A 19,386-nucleotide genomic window follows, 5' to 3' on the forward strand; every position below is an offset into this window, starting at 1 on the left:
CGGCGGATGCCGTCAGCGGGGCGGGCGCGCCGCCAGCGGTGAGTGCCCGGGGCGCGCGGCGCCGGTCCCGGTCCCGGTCCCGGTCCCGGGGGGGCCCCGTCTGCGCGGCGCGTCGGCGGCTCCGCTTCTGCGGCGGCGGGCGGAGGGGGCGGCGGGCGGGGCGCGAGGGAGCGGAAGAGCCTTTGGTTCCCCCGCGCGGGTTCCACCGGGAGCGCTCCCGGTGCCCGCTAACGGCCGCCGTCCCGAGATCCGGTTGAACGATGCGCTTTGCGCGTCTGTGTTAGCTGAGCCCCAGGGGTGCTCAGGGAAAGAGGGAATGGCGGAGGGCGGTGGGAGCACGTGGGAAGGGAAGCGGGGGGGGGGGGGAGGAACGGGGAACGGGCCCCCGGACGCCGGCCCGCCAGGGACGGGAGCGCCCCGGTTGCTCGGAGTTGTTTCCGCCCTGCGCTTCCCGCGCTCGCAGTAAATCCATCACCAGCGAGCAGCCAGAGCGTTGTCTGGGTGCGGTGGGGGCTGATGGGTTTAACTGGCGGTGTCTGCAGATGCCGCTTCCAGGGCCGTTGGCGTAATTTTTCCGGCACGTTATATCCCGATCTATAAATTCTTCCCTGGAGGCCGCGAGCGGCGGGTGTTTTGCCAGTAACGGGTCGGTGCGCTGAGTTGGCCAGTTCTGTGACTTGGCCCGGGAACAAATCCGTGAAGTGGCCGCGGTTTGAGTCTTTGCTGCTGCTGAAGCCGCTCTCCCGCGGAGCGCCAGCCCTCGGGAAGAGGGGTTCGGCACGACCGTGCTAAAGCCGTCGTTCAAGAACTCCCTCGCAATGTTGGGGGCACCGAAAAGAAACGTTCAGGTTCTTGTGACTCCTTCATTTTACTGGTGTGTCTGAGAAAACAGCTTTCCCATCCCCGTTCTGTCGACTGGTAAACCCGTGATTTGAAACAAATGGAATATGTTCTCCTGCGGAACTGGATTTCTCCTTCCTCTTCTGCCGCACGTGCCAGCATGGCACAGCAAAAGCACTAAAACAGCCTCAGGCTGATATTTTCACTCTTCGTGTTGAATTCACGGTGTAACTGACTGAGACGCAGAATTCTCAAAGCGTCTTTGTCACGTATCGTCATTGTTTTCTTCTAAGAAAGTGGCCCGAAGAAGGCTTTGAGTGCCGGCAGCGATGGCAGATTTAACTCATTTATTTACCTTTTTGCCTCTATTTTTGCATCACAGTTGCTCAAGTGGGTACTTTCTCCTGCTGTAATCAAAGGTGGTTGAGCAGTAGATACTCAGTCGTGTATTAATATGATTATCTACTGCTAGTAGATACTAGCAGTTATAAATTAATATGATTAGGATGAAGCTGGAAACACAGAAGTACCTTCATTCTCTGCATTATTCCAGTTTCTTCAAAATAATCACTGTGTAGCCCTTGCTCTTACATCTCTTAACAGTTGCAGTCAAAACAGATGCCCTTCTCCAATAAAAGTCTGTCCTCCTCACTAGACGAATGAAATATCTTTACTTATAAAGTTCATTTTTGTAAATGTCTCTAGAAAAAAGGCAACATAATTAATGGGATATGTTTTTATTAGGCAAATGATGCTGTTTTATTAGGCAAATGATGTCAACTGTATTGCTGCAGAGCATTCTGACAGTTTGTCTGAATTATTTGTGTGCCTGGACTTTAAGCTCTTTGGCCAGGAACGATTCTCTCAGCGTAAGATATCTTAATAATCATAATAAAAAACCCTAAAAAATCCACTTCTGTCTCTGCAGAAAAAATGTTGAGAAGTCTGAAAGGACTCGTCTGCCATCCTCGAAAGGTAAGTCCTGTAACAGTGTGATGCTGCCTCTAATATTTCAGCTCTCCTGTGACCTGGAATGACAGTTTACAGCTATAAAAAGTGAGATTCTTCTTACATTCGTCATCGAGAAACCTGGTGTCTCCTGCAGGCTGGTTGTGTAAACTCCCCTTATGGGCAAAGGAAGGAGGGACCACTTGTGTGTGTTACTCCTCCTGCGATTGATTCTGCTGGCTGGAGAGAGAGCAGGCAAGCACGCCTGGGTATTGGCTTAGCCAAGACATGAGTTAGGAGACTAAAGTTGAGCTTTCTGAAACGTCCAGAGCGCTGAAATTCTACACCTTCCACGCCAGTGTTTCTCAGAAAGCAGAGAATCTACTTGCTCTGCACTGCTGGGAAGTACAAAGGAAGAAGCCCTTCGTACAGAACAGAACCGCCAGCCCTTCGCAGTGTCTGTGTTGCTGGTGGGAAGATGATCTTGCCAAAGATGGCTCAGTGCTTCAGGGGGGTGTAGTAACATTAGCTTTGTCGCAGCAGCGCTGTGTTATCAGTTAAGCTTCCTTGTATTACAATAGCAGAATGAATTACTGTTGCATATCTGGAATGACTCCCTAATGGTAACGAATTCCAGTTGTTCTGTTTGCTGTTGTCCCTTCAACGCCTTCTCACTGGCACACAGGGATGTGCAGTCCTGACAGAGGACGGCTGCACAAGTACTTGTTTGCAGAGGTGAGGTTCTGGGTGCACAGTACTGGACTTGCCATGGCAGCCTGTACGAAGCAAACAGTCTTTCCTGGACTCGGATATGTGGAATCGTGTAGGAACAGCTCCACCTTATGGCACATGATTTGTGATTAATCTCCATGTACCACGTGATGGTTTGCTGCCATTTCAGGGATCTGAGTTAGATTACTCTGTCCTTTGGCAGATGGAAACTTACTATAAAATCCACTCTGCACTACAAGCATCAACTGTGCTAAAAGATGATGTGAGAACGTGAGAACCTTATGTACGTGTTAGGATTTCCTACGCTGAGCTCTACGGTGAGCCAGAAAGGTATATGTGTGTGTTTCTGGCATCCTGTGTGAAGCCAAGGGGAGCATGATAAGCCACTGCCTTCCGATCAGGAGGAGGGACCCAGTGGCATGTTGCTGCTACGAAGTCAGAATATACACTGCAGTAGCAGCGGTGTTCTAGGTCACCCGGGGGTATTCTTGTAGCCTGTTAAAAATGCAGATGCACTTGTGCCTGGATTTTGTAAATTCTTGAAAAAAGAAACATAGTCATTCACAAACGCTGTCTCTCAAATTCAGGATAACAGTAGTGGTGTATTCACTGCTCCAGGAGCTTGCCTCCATTTTGGAGCACTGCAAAGAGTTAGGAAGGATTTCATGTCTCCAGGTACTTAGAAGCTGCTCCTACAGCCCAGTGCAAGCTCCAGACCAAAAAGGAAGGCTAGCTGGTGGTTTTGGGGGAGATGTGTAATGCTGAGGCTCAAAGAAGTGATGGTCTAAAGTGGTATTCGTCCAGGAGAAAGATGCAGTAATTTAAAGATATGTTCTGTTGATGGAAAAATAGAAATTCTACGCACTTGGCTGCAAGAACAGAGGACTGGACCATCCGTCTCACACTTGCAGCCTGCCTGACTGTGCTGTCTTCAGCTGCCTTCATAGCACTGGTTAGGAACTGGCTTCCGTACCATAGAGAATCCAACTGCTGATCCAACTAAAGTCTTGAGCTGAGTCTAGACACATAAAAACTGAACACAGTCAGCGCACAGTCCTTGCTTAATTTCCATCCACTGTGGCACAGGTGAGAGACAAGGACTGGTACAAGGTGGTCCAGAGGAAGAATGTCCACAGAACAGAAAGTTCAACTTTTAAGTGAGCAAAACTCACAGCCCCAAGACATTCCCTGGAGATTTGAGGAGGAGAGAATGTGGGATGTTCAAATAAATGAGAGGGACACTGATTCCAGGCTAGAAATGACCTAGGGCTGATATTTTCTAGGTGAAAAGGTGCCGACAGGTGCTCGCTCTAGTTATTCATGTATTAAATTAACATCTTAGTGCCTTGGTCTAGGATGTACATTAAGTCACTTCTGTGGGCTTGAACTAAGCGTAGCCAAATAAGACATCCTAACTGATCGTTTGGATTCGACGAGGGAAAGAACATTGTGGGAGCAAGAAAAGGGGGTTGTAAAATGTGATGTCAAAAGCGAATGTTTAGTGATCTTCCACATTTACGTAGCGGTGGTTTGTTCTGGGGGTATCTGGTGCTGAGTACAAACTGGTTTGGTTCCTTCCCTAAAGCAGAGTGCTGACACGCTGGTTCAGGAGTGCACTGCGTGTTCAACGTAGGCTGGGGGGTGATCCCACCTTACACTTTCTTCTGAGCCCTCGTGGCTTTCAGATGACCCCCGGAGGGAAACTGATGACAGCAGAATGGCATCATGCCATGGAGAACTGAACCAGCTGCTCCTGTCTCTACACTTTAGTTTATGGCTGCTCTCATCTGTGCAGACAGACGAAATAGGAAACCACTTGCTGTGTTTACAGGGGAGCCTGCAACTGTTCCAGTCAGCAAGGTGAAGGGTGGCTTTCAGTTTTGCTTCCCTTGGTCACTGCCTCTCTTCGGAGTATACACTTCTTTTAGTCATGGGCCAATGCTCATATTTTCTTTTACCATAACATGATAAAATGCTTCTCCTTCTACTGCTCGCTCGGTTGCCTATTTTGGCGGGGTTTTTCAGGCATGCTTCAGCAGCCTGCCTGGGGAAAAAGGCATTAATCAGCGTAGCTGGCTGGTTCAGTTTCTCAGCCACGTCTGTGATAATGAGAGAGTCTGTATGCAGGGACACAGGTAGGAAAATCAGCACAGGGAACGTAATTATAAATATCAAATAGTGGGCAGCACTGCACTAATCCCTCCATAAGTGAGGTGATTATGGATTACTAGACATCTGGAATTTTCAAGGTACTAGCTACTGCTCATCAGTGTAGGCAGGAACATTGTGGGAACTTCCCAGCAGTAAGACCTTAGTGGCTGCACTTGTGCTCTTAAGCACTCCTGAAGGGGATGACTCTTCCAGGGGCTGGGCTTGGCTCTCGAGATGGCTTGAGGTGGTAGATGACTTCAGTGAATGGAACTGGCTTAGAAGCAGGCATCTAAACATGAAATGTGGTTCTAAAGCGGTGTTTTTTCATGATGGATTTACATTCTGATGAAGAATTTGTATTCTAATTGCAGAGAATTCCATTCTGTATTGCGTGCTACCTTGACCCAGTCATAATGTGCATGCAGTGAGTTTAGAAAACAATTACTGGGATTTTTTACTGGTAATCTTTGACTGCTGAGAAGTTTGTTGCCTGTTTGCCTTTTTCTTTCCTTAGTTGGACTGTGGGTATGCCCTCCATACGGCAGCCAAGGATTGCTTAAGTTCCGTTGTCAGCCAGGACGTCCAAACACTGGCAGAAGGACCAAGAGCAGTTTTCTATACCAGCGAGAATGACCCGGTGAGTTGCTGCCACGATTGTTACTGTCAGACAGCAAGTGCATGAATTCCATCAGTCAGTCTGTGGACGTGCTGGAGCCAGGAGTGCTTACTGGGACTGTGTTCTTCTAGTAAAGGTGAGGGAAGGGAGTACACAGGGCTAATAACAGGTATCCAGACCATGGCTCCCAGCCCAGAGGACAGCGAGCCACGGCCGTGCATCTGCCTGGCTTTAAACAAGACAGGGCTGGTCCTCTGCCCGAAAGCCCCTGGGAACAAGTATTGATTCCCTCTCTATAGCTGCATAGATGAGGTAGACTGTGTATTGTAGAAGCTCAGATGTGGCTTATCTTGTCATCAGACACCATTAATTTCAACTTCAGGGTTATTCTTCCCTGACTAACCTCCCCAAATTGGCTATGAAGGGGGATAAAAAACACACCCGATGACCTCAGCACAGCACAGCTCTCCAGCATCATAATTCCAGCCTCACACTCTCCGTCTCAAGCACAAAATGAAGTGGAATAAATGAATCGAATAAGCCTTTGAGGTGCTTTTCTGCTGCCTCTGTAATTGGAGTCTTTCAATACCGATTCCTCTGGGGTCTCCATGGAAACAGCAGCATGCAGATGATCTTACCCACGTGATGCGAGTGTCTCTATAGATTGCACAGAAGAGTCCAGATGGCAAGGATTGTCCCCACTGTCCTGTGCCTACCATTTATGTTGCCAGGCAACTGGCTTTGGCATTCTGACTTCACGTGCCTGATGTTTGGCGACAACCGCCGTTGCTTATTAATTGATGAGAGCGGCGTTCCTCAGCCCTGCTGTACTGCGGAGCGCAGGCTGCAGCAGGGAGGCTCTGCTGGCTCGCTTCCGCAGCAAGCCCCGCAGCTCTGAATGCACCGTGCTTGTGCACCAGAAAGTCCCATTAAAAATGGATTAAGAAGGCCAGATGAAAACCAGATTTTTAATAAGACTTGAGTTTTTATATACCTTTCCATTAGCAAAACTCAAAGTGACTAAACATGAGGATAAAGATACTGACCCACTTTACAGATGTAGGAGCTGAAGAGTGAAGGAATTTGCCCAAGGTTATGCAGCAAGTCAGTGATGAAACTGAGAATGAAAATGGTCTCTGGAGTATTGCTCTTCTGTTCGAGTCCACAGATAAAACTGCCATGCAGAAACACAGGTGCTGTTAGTCTGTGTCCAACACGTGCAGGAAAACTCTAGGGAATCCAGCCCAGGGTTTGAAATACAGCTCTGCGTGGCAAGAGACTGAAGTCTCTCTTAATAGTTCTCCTCTTCTGTCTATCTCCAAGCAACATCTGCTTACAGCTATTGACTAGCCAGGTTTCTTCATTTTCTTCCTGTTGCTAAGATTTACTGACCAGTAAACACCAGATTGGCAACTCAAGCAGCTTCGAGAGTAGTTTGCTGAAGTTGCCAAATGGTTTCTTCATATGAGTAGCCTGGCAAACCTGTGGGTACCTTGCATCCTGCAGCTGTACCAAGGTAGACCATACAGTCCAGGACACAGTGACCTGCCTTCAGTAAGGTATGGAATAGGGGCGCAGTTACGGTGGGCTTTTCCCAGTGGAGGCAGGGGGGTGCAGGAGATAAGAGAACAGGCATGTTGCATGCTGGAAGGCTGCAAATCTGGTCTGAAGAAAGAGAGGGAGACTAACACATAGCCAGGATCATGTGAGGAGAGCAGCAGGCAGCCAGGTCAGGGGAGCAGTACTCATCACAACCCTTCTTCCCACCCCCCTCCATTCATTCTGGTCAAACCATTTGTCAGCCAGACTGCAGTGAGCATCCCAGCCCACTCCAGTATTGTTTCATCTGTGCTGGGCCTCAGTAAATCAAGCCCTGGGTCTACACCAAAGCCAATAAGGAATACCAGAAAAGTCTGGATCAGCCCCTAAATCTGCTAAAGCTGGCAGAAATTACAACCACTTCTTTTTCTTTCTGAATAGTAAATAAAACTACTTTTCCCTGGAAGATTATTATGCAAAATAAGGTGTTTTCCTTATTGTTACATTGTAAAGTTGTTACATTCTGATTCCATCTCAGCCTACATGGAAGCAAGAGATTGGGATGCACAAGAATATAGAGAAGGATTTTTTGACTTTAAACCCATGGAAAAGTGCAGACCAGGCCATGATATAAGCTTCAAAGCTTGGCACAAAAGTTGCTAAAAGTCACAGAGGAAGTACTGCAGAATAGTCCATGTGCTGTCCTCATTAGACAAGGCACAAAACCTGATGACTGGACCAAGAGTAAACAAACACGGGCTTTGCCAGTGTTGTGTGGAAGGAAAATAGAATCGTGAAGGGAAGACATAAGGATGTGTGACAAGGCACGAAACATGGATATTAATTTTCAGATACCAGCAACAACCACTTCTTCGAGCTCATAGTCAGAGATCCTGAAGAAGTCACGATAAATAAATGCAGAATGATGCAAGTCCACAGGAGGAATAACACTGACCACTGATGTCACAACAAGGGACTCAGAAAACAGTTCTCAAGCAACCAGTGCTAGTTAAAAAGGCAAATGGCATATTGGGAATTACTGCTGAGAGAGCAAGGCCAAACCAGAAAACACAATGTCGCAGACTTAAGGAAAGAAATTTCAACCTGTCAGATAACTCAAAGGGGATCGTATTACTGTTACGGTATTGTGGCGACCAGAAGTACGAGTGGACTAATGAAAGGTTAGATAAATTCACGAAGCATAGGGCCACCAGTGCCCACAAAACACAGCGGTTAATATACACGCTCAGGGAATCCCTGTATTGTCTATTGCCAGGGAGGATATCCTTTGTGCTCCTCCGAAGCATCTGCCAGTAGTGTCCTGACACAACGATTCCTGCTGTGCTTTAATATGCTGGTTCTCCTGACGCCCAGTAACCAGACACTTGCTTTGGTCGAGTGTTCCCTCCCTGTTCCATTCTGTATCCAGAGAAGAGGTGCCAGACTTTGCCGAGCGTTGCAGTTTGCGTTTTGCCTTCCAGGCCAACCACGCGGAACAGCACGAGGGTCGTCACTACAGCATCCCGCTGGAGGAGGTGAAGGCCGTCTTTCCGCACGGGCTGCCCTCTCGCTTCCAGCAGCAGGCACGTTGTCCTGCAGCACGTTTGTACGGAGCGGGCTGGTGGGGGGGAAGGACCAGATCCGTCGTGTAACTGCGGTGCCTTCCTGGGGGAATGAGATAGAGTGATGTGCCGCAAGCATGCAGTTATTCCTGGCCCTCACCGTTATGTTTTACATCCAAAACACATCAGAAGTGGCAGAAGGGTCTGAGGATTCCACCTTGGGCAACATTCTGTCCGGTATTTTTCATCCCTAACTTCTGGGTACATAATAAATTAGAGAAACATTTTCCACAGTTACATTTCTGTATGAAACAGGCTGTCTCCTAAGTTTGTATCAGCCACAAAATATCCTGATTTCTGTTGTGAGACAGATGGTGCCGTGACTGGGTCAGGCTCCATCAGCAGCTAAGGTAGGCTGCCTGCTTGAGTTTAGCAACGGATTTCTTAGCTGGGAGTGAGTAATCCTGGGTGGGGGCTTTTGATTCTCAGTGAATGAGTCGGCCTCACCTCAGTCTCTGGGAAGGTGGTGGAACAGCTAATGCTGGAAACCATTTCCAGGCACACAAAGGACAGGAAAGTCATCAGGGGCAGTCAGCACGGCTTCACCAAGGGGAAGTCATGCTTGAGCAACTTCTAGGCTGAAAGGACGGGCCCGGTAGACAAGGGGAGAGCAGTGGGCGTTCAGACCCTGCCCAGTACCAGCCAGAGATGGAGTGGTGTCAGGAACAGCTGTAGTGTGCCAGTACCCGGCTTCTGGTTCATGTTCTGTTCTTCTTCTCAGATTAAGACCTTCAATGAAGCCTGCCTGATGGTGCGAAAGCCAGCTCTGGAACTTTTCACTTACCTGAAGAACTCCAACTTCGCGCACCCAGCTGTCAGATACGTGATCTGTATCTTTTATCCCTCACGTGGTGGCAGAATGCAAATTAAACGTGAGGGGGCGAGTTCCCGCAGACGAGGGTGATGTTTTGATCCTGTGCTGACCGCTGTGGTTTAGTCTTCAGGAGGTGGTTTCTACCACGTGTCTGTTGTCAGCAAAGCTAATCTGGGAAGTTCACGAACCTTGTATGCTTGTCTTTTAAGCCTGATCTGGCTTATGGCACAGATCCACAAATAGGGCTCTCTGTACGATTAAGGGAATGGAAATCATCAGCTCTGATATCGTGGGGTGGGAGGATATAGGGAGAAGGAGCTCTTCAGGCTAGGTTTGCTGCTGAACCAAAGCATGATGGAATGCCATCCCTGCTTTTATGACCTTGGAACTTCTGTTATGCCTTTTGTGAAGGAATTACAGTCAAGTATAAATGGAGGTGTTTTTTTGGAGACTTTCCTTGACAGTCCGTGTTGGAGACGGCGAGAAAGGAACAGGGAAAACCATGACTCTGTGTCACGTGGTTCACTACTGCGCAAGGCAAGGCTGGCTGGTGCTGCACATCCCAGATGGTAAGAACACCCACGCTGTTTGTGCGACTACATCACATACACTTGCTGACCTGGAAGGTGCAGGATAGGCCACAGCAAATTATCCTTGTGTCTTCCATAGCGGAGAAGGCTTCTAAAGCACAAACCCCCAAAATAAAGTAGAACATAATTAGTTATTTTCACATAGTCCGTCTTTTTTTCCCCACTGTTAACGAGTACGACAGGAGACATACTGTGTGTGGGTTTGTGTGTCCTCCTCTGTTCTCAATCACAGAATCCCAGAATGTCAGGGATTGGAAGAGACCCCAAAGGATCATCTACTCCAGTCCCCCTGCTGGAGCAGGACCACCTAGATCAGATCACACAAGAACACGTCCAGGCGGGTTTGGAACATCTCCAGAGAAGGAGACTCCACAGCCTCTCTGGGCAGCCTGTTCCAGTGCTCTGTTCCCCTTACTGGGAAGAAGTTCTTCCTCAAGTTTAAGCGGAACCTCCTGTGTTCCAGCTTAGATCCGTTTCCCCTTGTCCTATCATTGGATGTCAAGGGAGAGTCTTGTCCATTAAGGACGGCATGATTTTCTTATCAGCATAGCAGAATAAGGATAAGAGATACAAACACACACCCCACCACCCAACTCATACAATTATTTTGACTTTTTTAAAAAAGCAACTGTTTTCTTCTGCTTACAGCTCATCTCTGGGTGAAAAACTGCAAGGAGCTTATGCAGTCTTCCTATAACAAAGAACGGCTTGATCAGCCTTTGCAAGCATCCTTCTGGCTCAAGAACTTCAAGGCCTCAAATGAGCACTTCCTAAAGGAGGTCTGTAGAGCCTACCAAGGTGTTTTGGTTGGCAGCCAAGAACTGCCCACAGACTCACCTCTGAGGGGCTGCACGTGCGTGTGCTCCTTGTCACTGAGCACCGTGACGCAAATTCTAGATTTGCTCATTTTTCAAGAAATGCTTCGGGTGTTCCTGCACACACTCATATTGCTTACAAACCCACAAACCCTACCCTTCATTGGAATTCCATTTCTGTAGGAAAAGAAGTATTTTGCATCCCCTCTGTGGGGATGGCTATTTGCGATGAATGCTTGTCCCAGATTCTGCACTAGTGTTCAACACTAGCCAAGGACCAGGAATCTTGCCATCCAGACTTGCCAAGCTGCCTTTGCACTACTTAGTTCCCAGTTTAATTGTAGTTCTCTTACTGCAGATAAAAACACAAAGAAAATATGTGTGGGGCAAACGAGAAAGCACAGAGGAGGGCAGACCGTTGGGTGAGGTGGTGGAGCAGGTAAGGAACAACAAGTGCTTCTGGCTTTGCCTCACCTTTATTAGAAGATCCCATCATCGTGTATGTAGAACAAATTGCTTCTAAAGATCTTACAAATACCAGTTCTTGGAAATGGAAGGCATTTCCCTGTCAACAAGGTGGTTGCATAAAACATTGTGGAAGGTGTGGTGGCGCTTTAAAGGAAGCCGTACAGAGAACTTGGGTAGAGGCAAAAATTAGAATTTGGAAGTTCCTACTTCTTTGATACTCAGTACCTTGGATCAGATCGCTCCTTTGAACGGAATGAATGGGTTGTTGACCATCATTTTATCTTCCTTCCCCCTCAGAAAGGGCAGACAGCGGCCAAAGCTGCCAGCACTACAGATTAACGAGGAAACCAACCTGAGTTACGTGCCTTTTCCTCCCGAAAGGGTTTAGCTCGCGTGAGGAACGCCAGCGACGCTGTAGGGGTTGTGCTGAAAGAGATAAAGCAGCAGTGTCGTCTCGGCTCATTCCGACTGCTCGTGGCAGTGGACGGCGTCAACGCGCTCTGGGGAAGGACCACGTTGAAGAAGGAAGACAAAAGCCCGGTAAGAAGCAACCTGCTCTGACATTTGTGTTCCTGCTCCAGGGAGAGCAGAGCACGGTGTTTTGTTTAAGTTCCATAGTGATCCCCGAAAGACTTATCTTAGGTTTTGCTAGCTTGGAGGGATGTGCAAAATTTGTACTGTGTTTAGACAGTTTTTACTGGAGAAAGTTGTTCTTTTTTTAAGAACAAAGCGCGTGTATGTCTTGTTACAGCAGGAGAGATGTGGGCATTTCTCCCTGTAACGCTGCTGGGTGCTGCAGTGCTAAGTCAGAGCAAAGAAAAAACCGCGCCTAAGTGCTGCAAACGACCCTTCCAGTCCGGTGCAAAGTGGGGGGGGGAATTACGCCTCGGGTAGAAACTGCTGGCAAAAGCGTGATACGGACAATCTTCACCAGGTGTCTCCAGAGGAGCTGACGCTTGTGTACAACCTAAGGAAGATGATGATGAATGATTGGGTGAGTTCGGTCTGTACCTTCGGGGTGCTGCCCGCTGATAAACGAAAGCTGCAAATCTGACACGGCGCTGTTCCTGCAGCGCAGGAGAGTGAGCGTCGTGCGACTGGTCGGGGTTCGCACGTCCTCGTGCTTCTGACACCACCCGAAGAGAATAAGCCCAGTCTATAGCAATGCTTTTCTTGGTCACCGAGCCAAACTCCAGTTTGTGCCGCGTGCTTCCTGAGCGACAGGTAGTTCATAACCCTTAATGACACTTTATGATTTTTTGAACTAATGAGAACTTTCTGTTCCTAAAAAAACTGTTAAAACTTTTTGCTATGAGAGGTCAACTCCTGCTTCTTTGCCAATCCCCTGGGTGCTAATATCTCTAACAGGTCATCTTCAGACGGAAGGTGTACAGAAGTCCTTTTAAAAGTAATCCAACTGTTTCAACTCAAGGCCATTTATGGGTGAGAGTGACAGGTTTAAAGCCAGCACTGGACACGCCAGCTACGTGTGTGCTGCATGTGTGCTTGGAGTAGCCAGGGTTAACGTAGTTAGGAACCTCTTAGTAAGTCCATTGTCAAGATCATTCTCAAGATCAGAGAAGAAAATACCTCGCTTGTGACACAGTTAGGAACTGATTCCAAACAAATACTACCTTAGCAGCTAAAAGGGTTTCTCCTCCACCTTTCCTTCAGAACGGAGGTGCTATTGTGACAACCCTCAGCCAGACCGGCTCACTCTTCAAACCCAGTTCTGCCTATTTGCCCCAGGAGCTGCTGGGAAAGGTGAGTCTCGGGCTCTTCCCTCCCCACTTCCCTTTGGGAACCGAGCAGGAATCCCGGTTTGGGAGCTGCGTTCCGTTCAGGGGACAGGCTTTGCTTTAGCCCCACATCATCTTTATTCCCCTGTGAATTACCTCCGCCCGAGCCTGTGCGCGGCCGAGCTGTGCCCTCTCCTGGCCACCTCTGCCCGAGGACCGGGCCATCTCCCGCTGGGACCGGGCCATCTCCTGCTCGGACCGGGCCATCTCCTGCTTGTACGGGGCCATCTGCCGCTGGGACCGGGCCATCTCCCGCTCGGACCGGGCCATCTCCCGCTGGGACCGGGCCATCTCCTGCTCGGACCGGGCCATCTCCTGCTTGTACGGGGCCATCTGCCGCTGGGACCGGGCCATCTCCCGCTCGGACCGGGCCATCTCCCGCTCGGACCGGGCCATCTCCCGCTGGGACCGGGCCATCTCCTGCTCGGACCGGGCCATCTCCTGCTTGTACGGGGCCATCTGCCGCTGGGACCGGGCCATCTCCCGCTCGGACCGGGCCATCTCCCGCTCGGACCGGGCCATCTCCTGCTCGGACCGGGCCATCTCACACTCGCCTTCCCTCTGCAGGAGGGCTTCGACGCGCTGGACCCCTTCGTCCCCATCCCGGTCCCCAACTACAGCCCGCGGGAGTTCGAGAGCTGCTACCGCTACTACCTGCACCGCAGGTGGCTGCAGCACGAGAAAGGTCCGTTCCCCCGGGGGGCGGCGCGGGGGCGGGGGGGCTCCCGGCGGAGCCCGCGCCCCCAACGCCCCGTCTGTCTTGCAGCGCGCACGGAGGACGGCAAGGAGGAGCTGCGCTTCCTGAGCGGCTCCAACCCGCGGCAGCTGGAGCGGCTGGCGGGGCCCCTGTAGCGCAATAAAGGCCGGAGCGGCGGCGGCAGCGCCCTCGCGGTGTCGGTGTCGGTGTCGGTGTCCGCCTTCGGGGGGGGACGGACGGACGGACGGACGGGCGGGCGGGCCGGGGGCGGGCCGGTGCTGACGCGCTTCCGGCGTTCCCGCCGCTGGGGTGGGAGGCGCATCCGCCGCGGGCAGCGCGGGGCGCGGGAGCGATGCCGGGGGAGGCGGTGACGGTGCAGCTCGGGCACTACGCGGGCTGCGTGGGCGCGCACTGGTGGGGGCTGCAGGTGCGGGGGCCGCGGGGCCGGGGCGGGGCGGGGGGACCGGGGCCGGGGCGGTGCAGGGGGAGGGGAGGACCGAGGCACCGGGCGGCGCGCGGGGAGGACCGGGCGCGGGTCTGAGCCGCTCCCCCCGCAGGCAGCCGCGCTGCGCGGCCCCGCCGATGCCGCCGAGCTGCGCGCCGCCGCGCTGCTCCGTCCCGGGCGGGAGCCCGGCGGGCGGGAGACGCACACGCCGCGCCTGGTGGCGCTGGAGCTGAAAGGTACCGGGGGGGCGCGGGGGGGGGGGGGCGGCCCCGCCGTGACCGGCCCCGCCGTGACCGGCCTCTCTCGCAGGCGGCGTGGGCGCGCTGAGCCCCGGCGGGCGGCCCGACGGCGCGGGCCCGGAGGCGCCGCTGGCCTGGTGAGTGCGGGGCGGGGCGGGCCGGGGGCGGCGCGGGGCCGCCGGCAGCTGCCGCCGGTTTGTGTTGCAGGGACGGGGAGGTCGCCGCCTACCCGGAGCGCGCCGGGGGCTCCGCGCCGCGGGACGCCGGAGACCGGACGGTGAGGGCGGGCGGGGGGGAGGGGGGCGGCGGCTGGCAGCCCGGGGCACGAAGCGGTGCCCGGAGCCGCCGGGTGCAGCACCGGCTCCTCTCGGGTTTGCTTCCCCCGTGACGTTTGCTGAAACTTCCTGCCCGGCAACACGTGGAAGGATGAGGCAAGGTGTCACGTAACGGCCGCACCTCGGCTTTTTCCTTAGGAAGACGCTGCCGCTGATGGAAAGGGAAGTTCCAGCCCTTCGGACCAAGGTGCCGGTGCGTTTTCTGCGCGTTTACTTGTGTTTTGTCCAGTCTGAGCTGACCCCAGGGCTTTGCTTTACTGGGATGGAAGAGAAAGGCAGGAGGAGGCCCGCGCCAGCAGGCTGATGCTGGACAACTTGTCAGTGAACAAGCATGAGGGGAGAAGGAAAACTATGGGATAAGATTTCTTTGCTTACAGAAAGACGAGTCAGAGAACAGCAAATAGGTTAAGAAACTCAATGAGATAAAAAGCAGGCTTTGTTTTCCATATTCAAGGGGATGTTCAGAGTTGCAAAGACCTTTGCTCTTTTCATCTGTCTCGTTCCAGGCGCATCTCCGGCCCCTTCGCGACTCGCGGTTTCCCAGGAGGTTTGCTCGGGCAGCAGCGTGCGGGTCTGGTCTGATTACCTCAATGTGCACTTGCATCCCAAGAGCGTTTATGTCATCCGTCAGTACGTGCACGACAGGTATGGCCTAGAGGTTGTCCAGAGCACGAGCTTCAAGGAAAAATTAAGAGGTGATGGAATAAGCTTTTTTCTCCCTATTTTTGTCTTAGGGACTGTGGTAGTCTGGAAGCCTTTGGACAAGGTGAAAGTCTCCTGCAGGATCCTGGCTGCATAGAGGAGCTGGAAGATCGGTTGCATTTTTATGTTGAAGAGTGTGATTATCTGCAGGTTTGACAGCTTAGTCCAAACTCCCTTTTCTTTCAAGAAACTTTCTGTTCAAGATTAAGTAGAATCTCAGAGGCTGCCATCGTTTTACACAGGGGTTTCAAGTCCTCTGTGACCTACACAATGGATTCTCTGGAGTTGGTGCCAAGGTGACAGAACTGCTCTACGATGAGTATTCAGGAAAAGGAATCCTGACCTGGGGCTTGACTCCAGCCCTGAGTAACGTGGGAGTAAGTAAACAATGGGGAAGAACAAGAACAGGCGATGCTTCCATGCCCAGTCTGGATTAGACTGGTTCTTGTTTGCGTCTTTGAGATTCTAACGGTTGGATTTTTCCCCCCTCCTAGGATCCTCAGAAGAATTTTTACAGACTGATGAACACAGCCCTAGGAATTGTCCATCTCTCCAGTCACAGCTCGCTCTTTTGCCCCCTGTCGCTCAGTGGGAGTCTGGGAATCAAGCCCCAGCCTCCCGTTACATTTCCGTATATCAGCTATGACGTACGTACTGTATAGAGTTTTACTTGGAAACAACACCCACCTTGGCTGGCTTGCAGCATTTTCAGATTTACCACTCTCAAAGTGTTTTCTGCATACGTGTTTTTGGCAATGTTTTTTCATTATTCTGTTCTGCTAAGCAGAGAAGATTGTATTTTTTTCCCCTGCTTTTTCGCTGTTAGCTGACTTTTCATTCCCCTAGTTTTTTCATACTTTAGAAAATATTAACACCTTTCCTTTTTTGCAGTCTTGCCGTTGGTGTACTGCCTTCAGCTTTGGCACTGAAAAAATGCTCTACTGTATTATTCTTCACCTGTGGAGTATGTAACTCCAGCCTTGTCTGAGCACTAAGAAGCTGCTGACAAGAAAACCAGCAACAGCTGACTTGCTTATCCAAAACCTGAAACAACCCTTAAACACAACCTCTATAAAAGCACAACTTACAATATGCTGAAGTTAAATATAGAAAAATCGGTTACGGAACAGAGGAATTTAACGCATCCTCTAACTCTTCCGTTTGTCTCCCTCCGTAGGCATCACTTAACTACCACAGCAGCGCGATTTTGGCAGCAGCGCTTGACACCCTCACTGCTCCTTACCGGCTCTGTTCCTCTCAGGGCTCTATGATGCACCTTGCTGAAACACTGAACTTCTCTGGCAGAAAGGTAGGAGCGTGGCGAGCAGCAGCCTCCCCGTCCTTTCGGCTCTGTCTGAACTACTGCTGTCGGCAAGAGCTGCTGTTCTGCTTCCCGTCCACGCGCACGTAACGGGGTATGGGGAGCGTGTTCCGAGGGTGATTTGTCACCCCCTCTCTGACTCGTAGGTTGTGGCTGCCTGGGCTTCTGTCCCCTTCCCTGCCCTACGTGGCTACTCGCTCCCCGATACTTTATGTGCCTACCAGCAGGACGTGCCCTGGAAGCTTTTGTCTTCATGTAGGGAGCCAAAGATCAGCTGCTGTTTCGCTCAGTCCGTTGTGCTACGAGGGGTTTGCAAAGAAAGTCCCATCAGGTAACCAGCATCCGAACGGCACTTTGCCCTTCAGGACTCGGCTGCTCTCAACAGCAAAGATTTCTTACAGAAGTCGTTCACAATCCTCCTATCAGGAGCATCAGCTGAATGGGGGAGAAAAGGGGGGAAAAAAGTCTGGTGATGTAGCCAGTTCTATGCTGCTGACTACAGCAAAAGAGCTAACGAGTGGCTGAGGCACTGAAGTTTTCAGTCAAGTCCCCTGCAGAACCATGAATGGATTTTCTTTGCAGCAGGTGTCCAGGAAAGCCGCCCCCGTCTCCGCTGCACACCTGCGAGAGCACCGAGCAGGTCCTGCAGCGTTACGTACACACTGTGTTTCCTGGGACGTTCAGGTGGGTAACGGCCTCTTGGAACAGGCAACACCGCTGGAAACTGGAGTGAGAGCGAGTTTTGGGTCACTTTATTCACCTTCTTCCTTACAGCACGTCCCATGTGCTTGAGCAGCCATGTAAAACTCTACCTCCGTACCCCCAGTTTTTTTCTCCTCTTCTGACCAGACAAGGCTTCCTTCTCCTGGACAGACCTGCCAGATACTCCTCAGCAGGTAACTAAGCCCCTGAAACCGACTTTGCAACAGGAGGAGCTGATGTGGGGGCAGTAGGGTCTAACAGAGGTGAAAATTAGTTAAAAAAAAAAACAAACAAACAAAACCAAAACCCACAAACCATGACACTCTTGAGTGTCTGTAGGGCAAAAATTATCGGTGTTGAGCAACGCTTATGCTATGCTGCATTCAGGTAAAGTAGAAGAGGGTAGGGAAATAAATGTTGATTGTTTAAATATCCCAGAGATGTCTTTCCCTGCAGCTGTCGAGAGCATCCCTGTGCTCGCAGCCCTGCAGTCCTCACCGGTTCTGCACACGCTGCTCTACGGCTTGTACAAGGACCTGCAGAGGCTGAACACGCGGCGATGGGCCAGCTTCTTTGCTGCCGGCGTCGAGCAGGAGGACTTCCAGGAGGCCTTACATGAGCTGAGAACTCTGTCCCAGTGCTATGAAATGGGGTTTGAAGCAGATGAATCTGAAGATGAAGCAGATTCAGACTAACTCATCTTTATTACTAGAGATAGTGGAATTAAGAATATCTTTAAGATCACTTTCCAAATAAAGGGAATGGCTTTAAAGATGGTCCAACTGCTACTTTCTTTTCCTTTCAGCAAAATTCTGTTACAAAGGCTGGCTTAAGTTGTCCAGCTACTTGCAGTTGTGTTGTAAAGGAGGAAAGCTGCTCTTTTGGGGCTGTTTTGTATGTTTGGGGTTGGTTTTTTAAAAAACTTTGCAAAGTGAATTTGCTCCGCCTGTTAGAATGACCACACAATAAATACAGAATTCAGCTCATAACTCTCCCACGTACAATCAACAACACAAGAGGAAAACTTGCAAAAAAATCATGTGTTTGTTCCACATGAAAACAGACATCTTATGATACAATATCTACATGTTCTTTGCAAAGGCTGGTGGCCCAGTCTTCACCCTGGAGTGAGGTCAGTGTCCGCAGACATCGCTTCTGTCATTTCATTGTTGAAACTCCCCACACAGGTTCTAGAGGACGCTGCCCCCCTAACACCTTTCTTCACTCTTAGTTTGATACAGACTGAGAAGTGCAGCTTGTCAGAAGAGTAGCAGGAAAGTGAACAACAAAAAAAAAAAGGTGCTATCTGAAGTACCTGTGCAAACATTTTTCCTTTATCCTCAGCACCTGTCTAGCAGCAAACTGGCAAACAACTCTCCTTCCGATGCAGTCAGTAGCTTATTAAGCCAGAAAAACCTTAGTCATCAGGTTCTTCCTCAGAAAGCAGAAGATCTTTATCTGACAACTGGTCTGTGTTACTGGTACTAGTTGCGTCCTCCTCATCTTCAGAGCTCCCATCACAGGATGTATGAAACAGCCTCATCAGTTCTCTGAACCTGTGGGATACCTGGAGAACAAAGCAAATCCATGACTAGTGACATAAGAAGTGGTACAAAATGGAAGTTTTGTATTACAAAGTTCAGAGTGTTTTGTGCTTCTATGTTAAAACAACCCCACAGTCACATTTTAGACAAGATTCAGTCATAAAGGGAAAGAGAAACGAAGAGCACTGGGTTCTCTTGTCTTTTGAAGAACAGTTACATTCTACTGACTTGCAGGTAAAAAACTGATAGTTTAGGAAAATTCCTGGGCAGTGGGTGTGGGGAAGGCTGAGACAAACCCCGGCAGGCTCCTTGTATTGGAGGAGAAGGGTGAGGACCCCAGTAGCAGTCACTGAAACAATTCTGGTTCCAAACACGGGGCTGGAATATCAACGGTGACATGGTGCAAAGGACCGTGGCAGTCAGGACTTCTGGCTCCAACAGAACGGATCAGGGTTTGTTTTGGGTTT

General features: G+C 50.6%; 3 protein-coding genes across 8 annotated transcripts in view; 2 read left to right on the plus strand and 1 right to left on the minus strand.

The window, feature by feature from the left end:
• Positions 1 to 13,786, plus strand: DAP3 (death associated protein 3). Its single transcript, XM_086628383.1, has 13 exons — positions 1 to 38; positions 1,769 to 1,815; positions 5,186 to 5,308; positions 8,308 to 8,409; positions 9,170 to 9,278; positions 9,739 to 9,831; positions 10,501 to 10,631; positions 11,026 to 11,106; positions 11,517 to 11,675; positions 12,070 to 12,129; positions 12,810 to 12,899; positions 13,502 to 13,619; positions 13,701 to 13,786. Exons 2-13 carry the CDS (start codon positions 1,774 to 1,776, stop codon positions 13,784 to 13,786), a joined length of 1,194 nt encoding a protein of 397 aa, XP_086484509.1. The 5' UTR covers positions 1 to 38; positions 1,769 to 1,773.
• Positions 13,787 to 13,983: 197 nt separating this feature from the next.
• On the plus strand, positions 13,984 to 18,090 carry MSTO1 (misato mitochondrial distribution and morphology regulator 1). Its single transcript, XM_086628437.1, has 14 exons — positions 13,984 to 14,058; positions 14,189 to 14,312; positions 14,386 to 14,452; positions 14,523 to 14,592; positions 14,789 to 14,837; positions 15,157 to 15,295; positions 15,385 to 15,502; positions 15,595 to 15,729; positions 15,847 to 15,999; positions 16,530 to 16,661; positions 16,820 to 17,004; positions 17,256 to 17,357; positions 17,448 to 17,569; positions 17,832 to 18,090. The coding sequence occupies exons 1-14, from the start codon at positions 13,984 to 13,986 to the stop codon at positions 18,068 to 18,070; spliced, it is 1,710 nt and encodes a 569-aa protein (XP_086484563.1). The 3' UTR covers positions 18,071 to 18,090.
• Positions 18,061 to 19,386, minus strand: part of LOC104377197 (GON-4-like protein) — a 29,098-nt gene continuing 27,772 nt past the window's right edge. For all 6 annotated transcript variants that reach the window (XM_086628435.1, XM_086628431.1, XM_086628432.1 and 3 more), the window contains one exon: positions 18,061 to 18,942. In XM_086628435.1, the coding sequence (XP_086484561.1) occupies positions 18,793 to 18,942 (150 nt within the window). In that variant the 3' untranslated portion in view covers positions 18,061 to 18,792. The remainder of the gene's footprint in view (positions 18,943 to 19,386) is intronic.

Source organism: Tauraco erythrolophus, chromosome 30 (genome assembly GCF_009769465.1).
Source record: "Tauraco erythrolophus isolate bTauEry1 chromosome 30, bTauEry1.pri, whole genome shotgun sequence".
Taxonomy (NCBI): Eukaryota; Metazoa; Chordata; class Aves; order Musophagiformes; family Musophagidae; genus Tauraco; species Tauraco erythrolophus.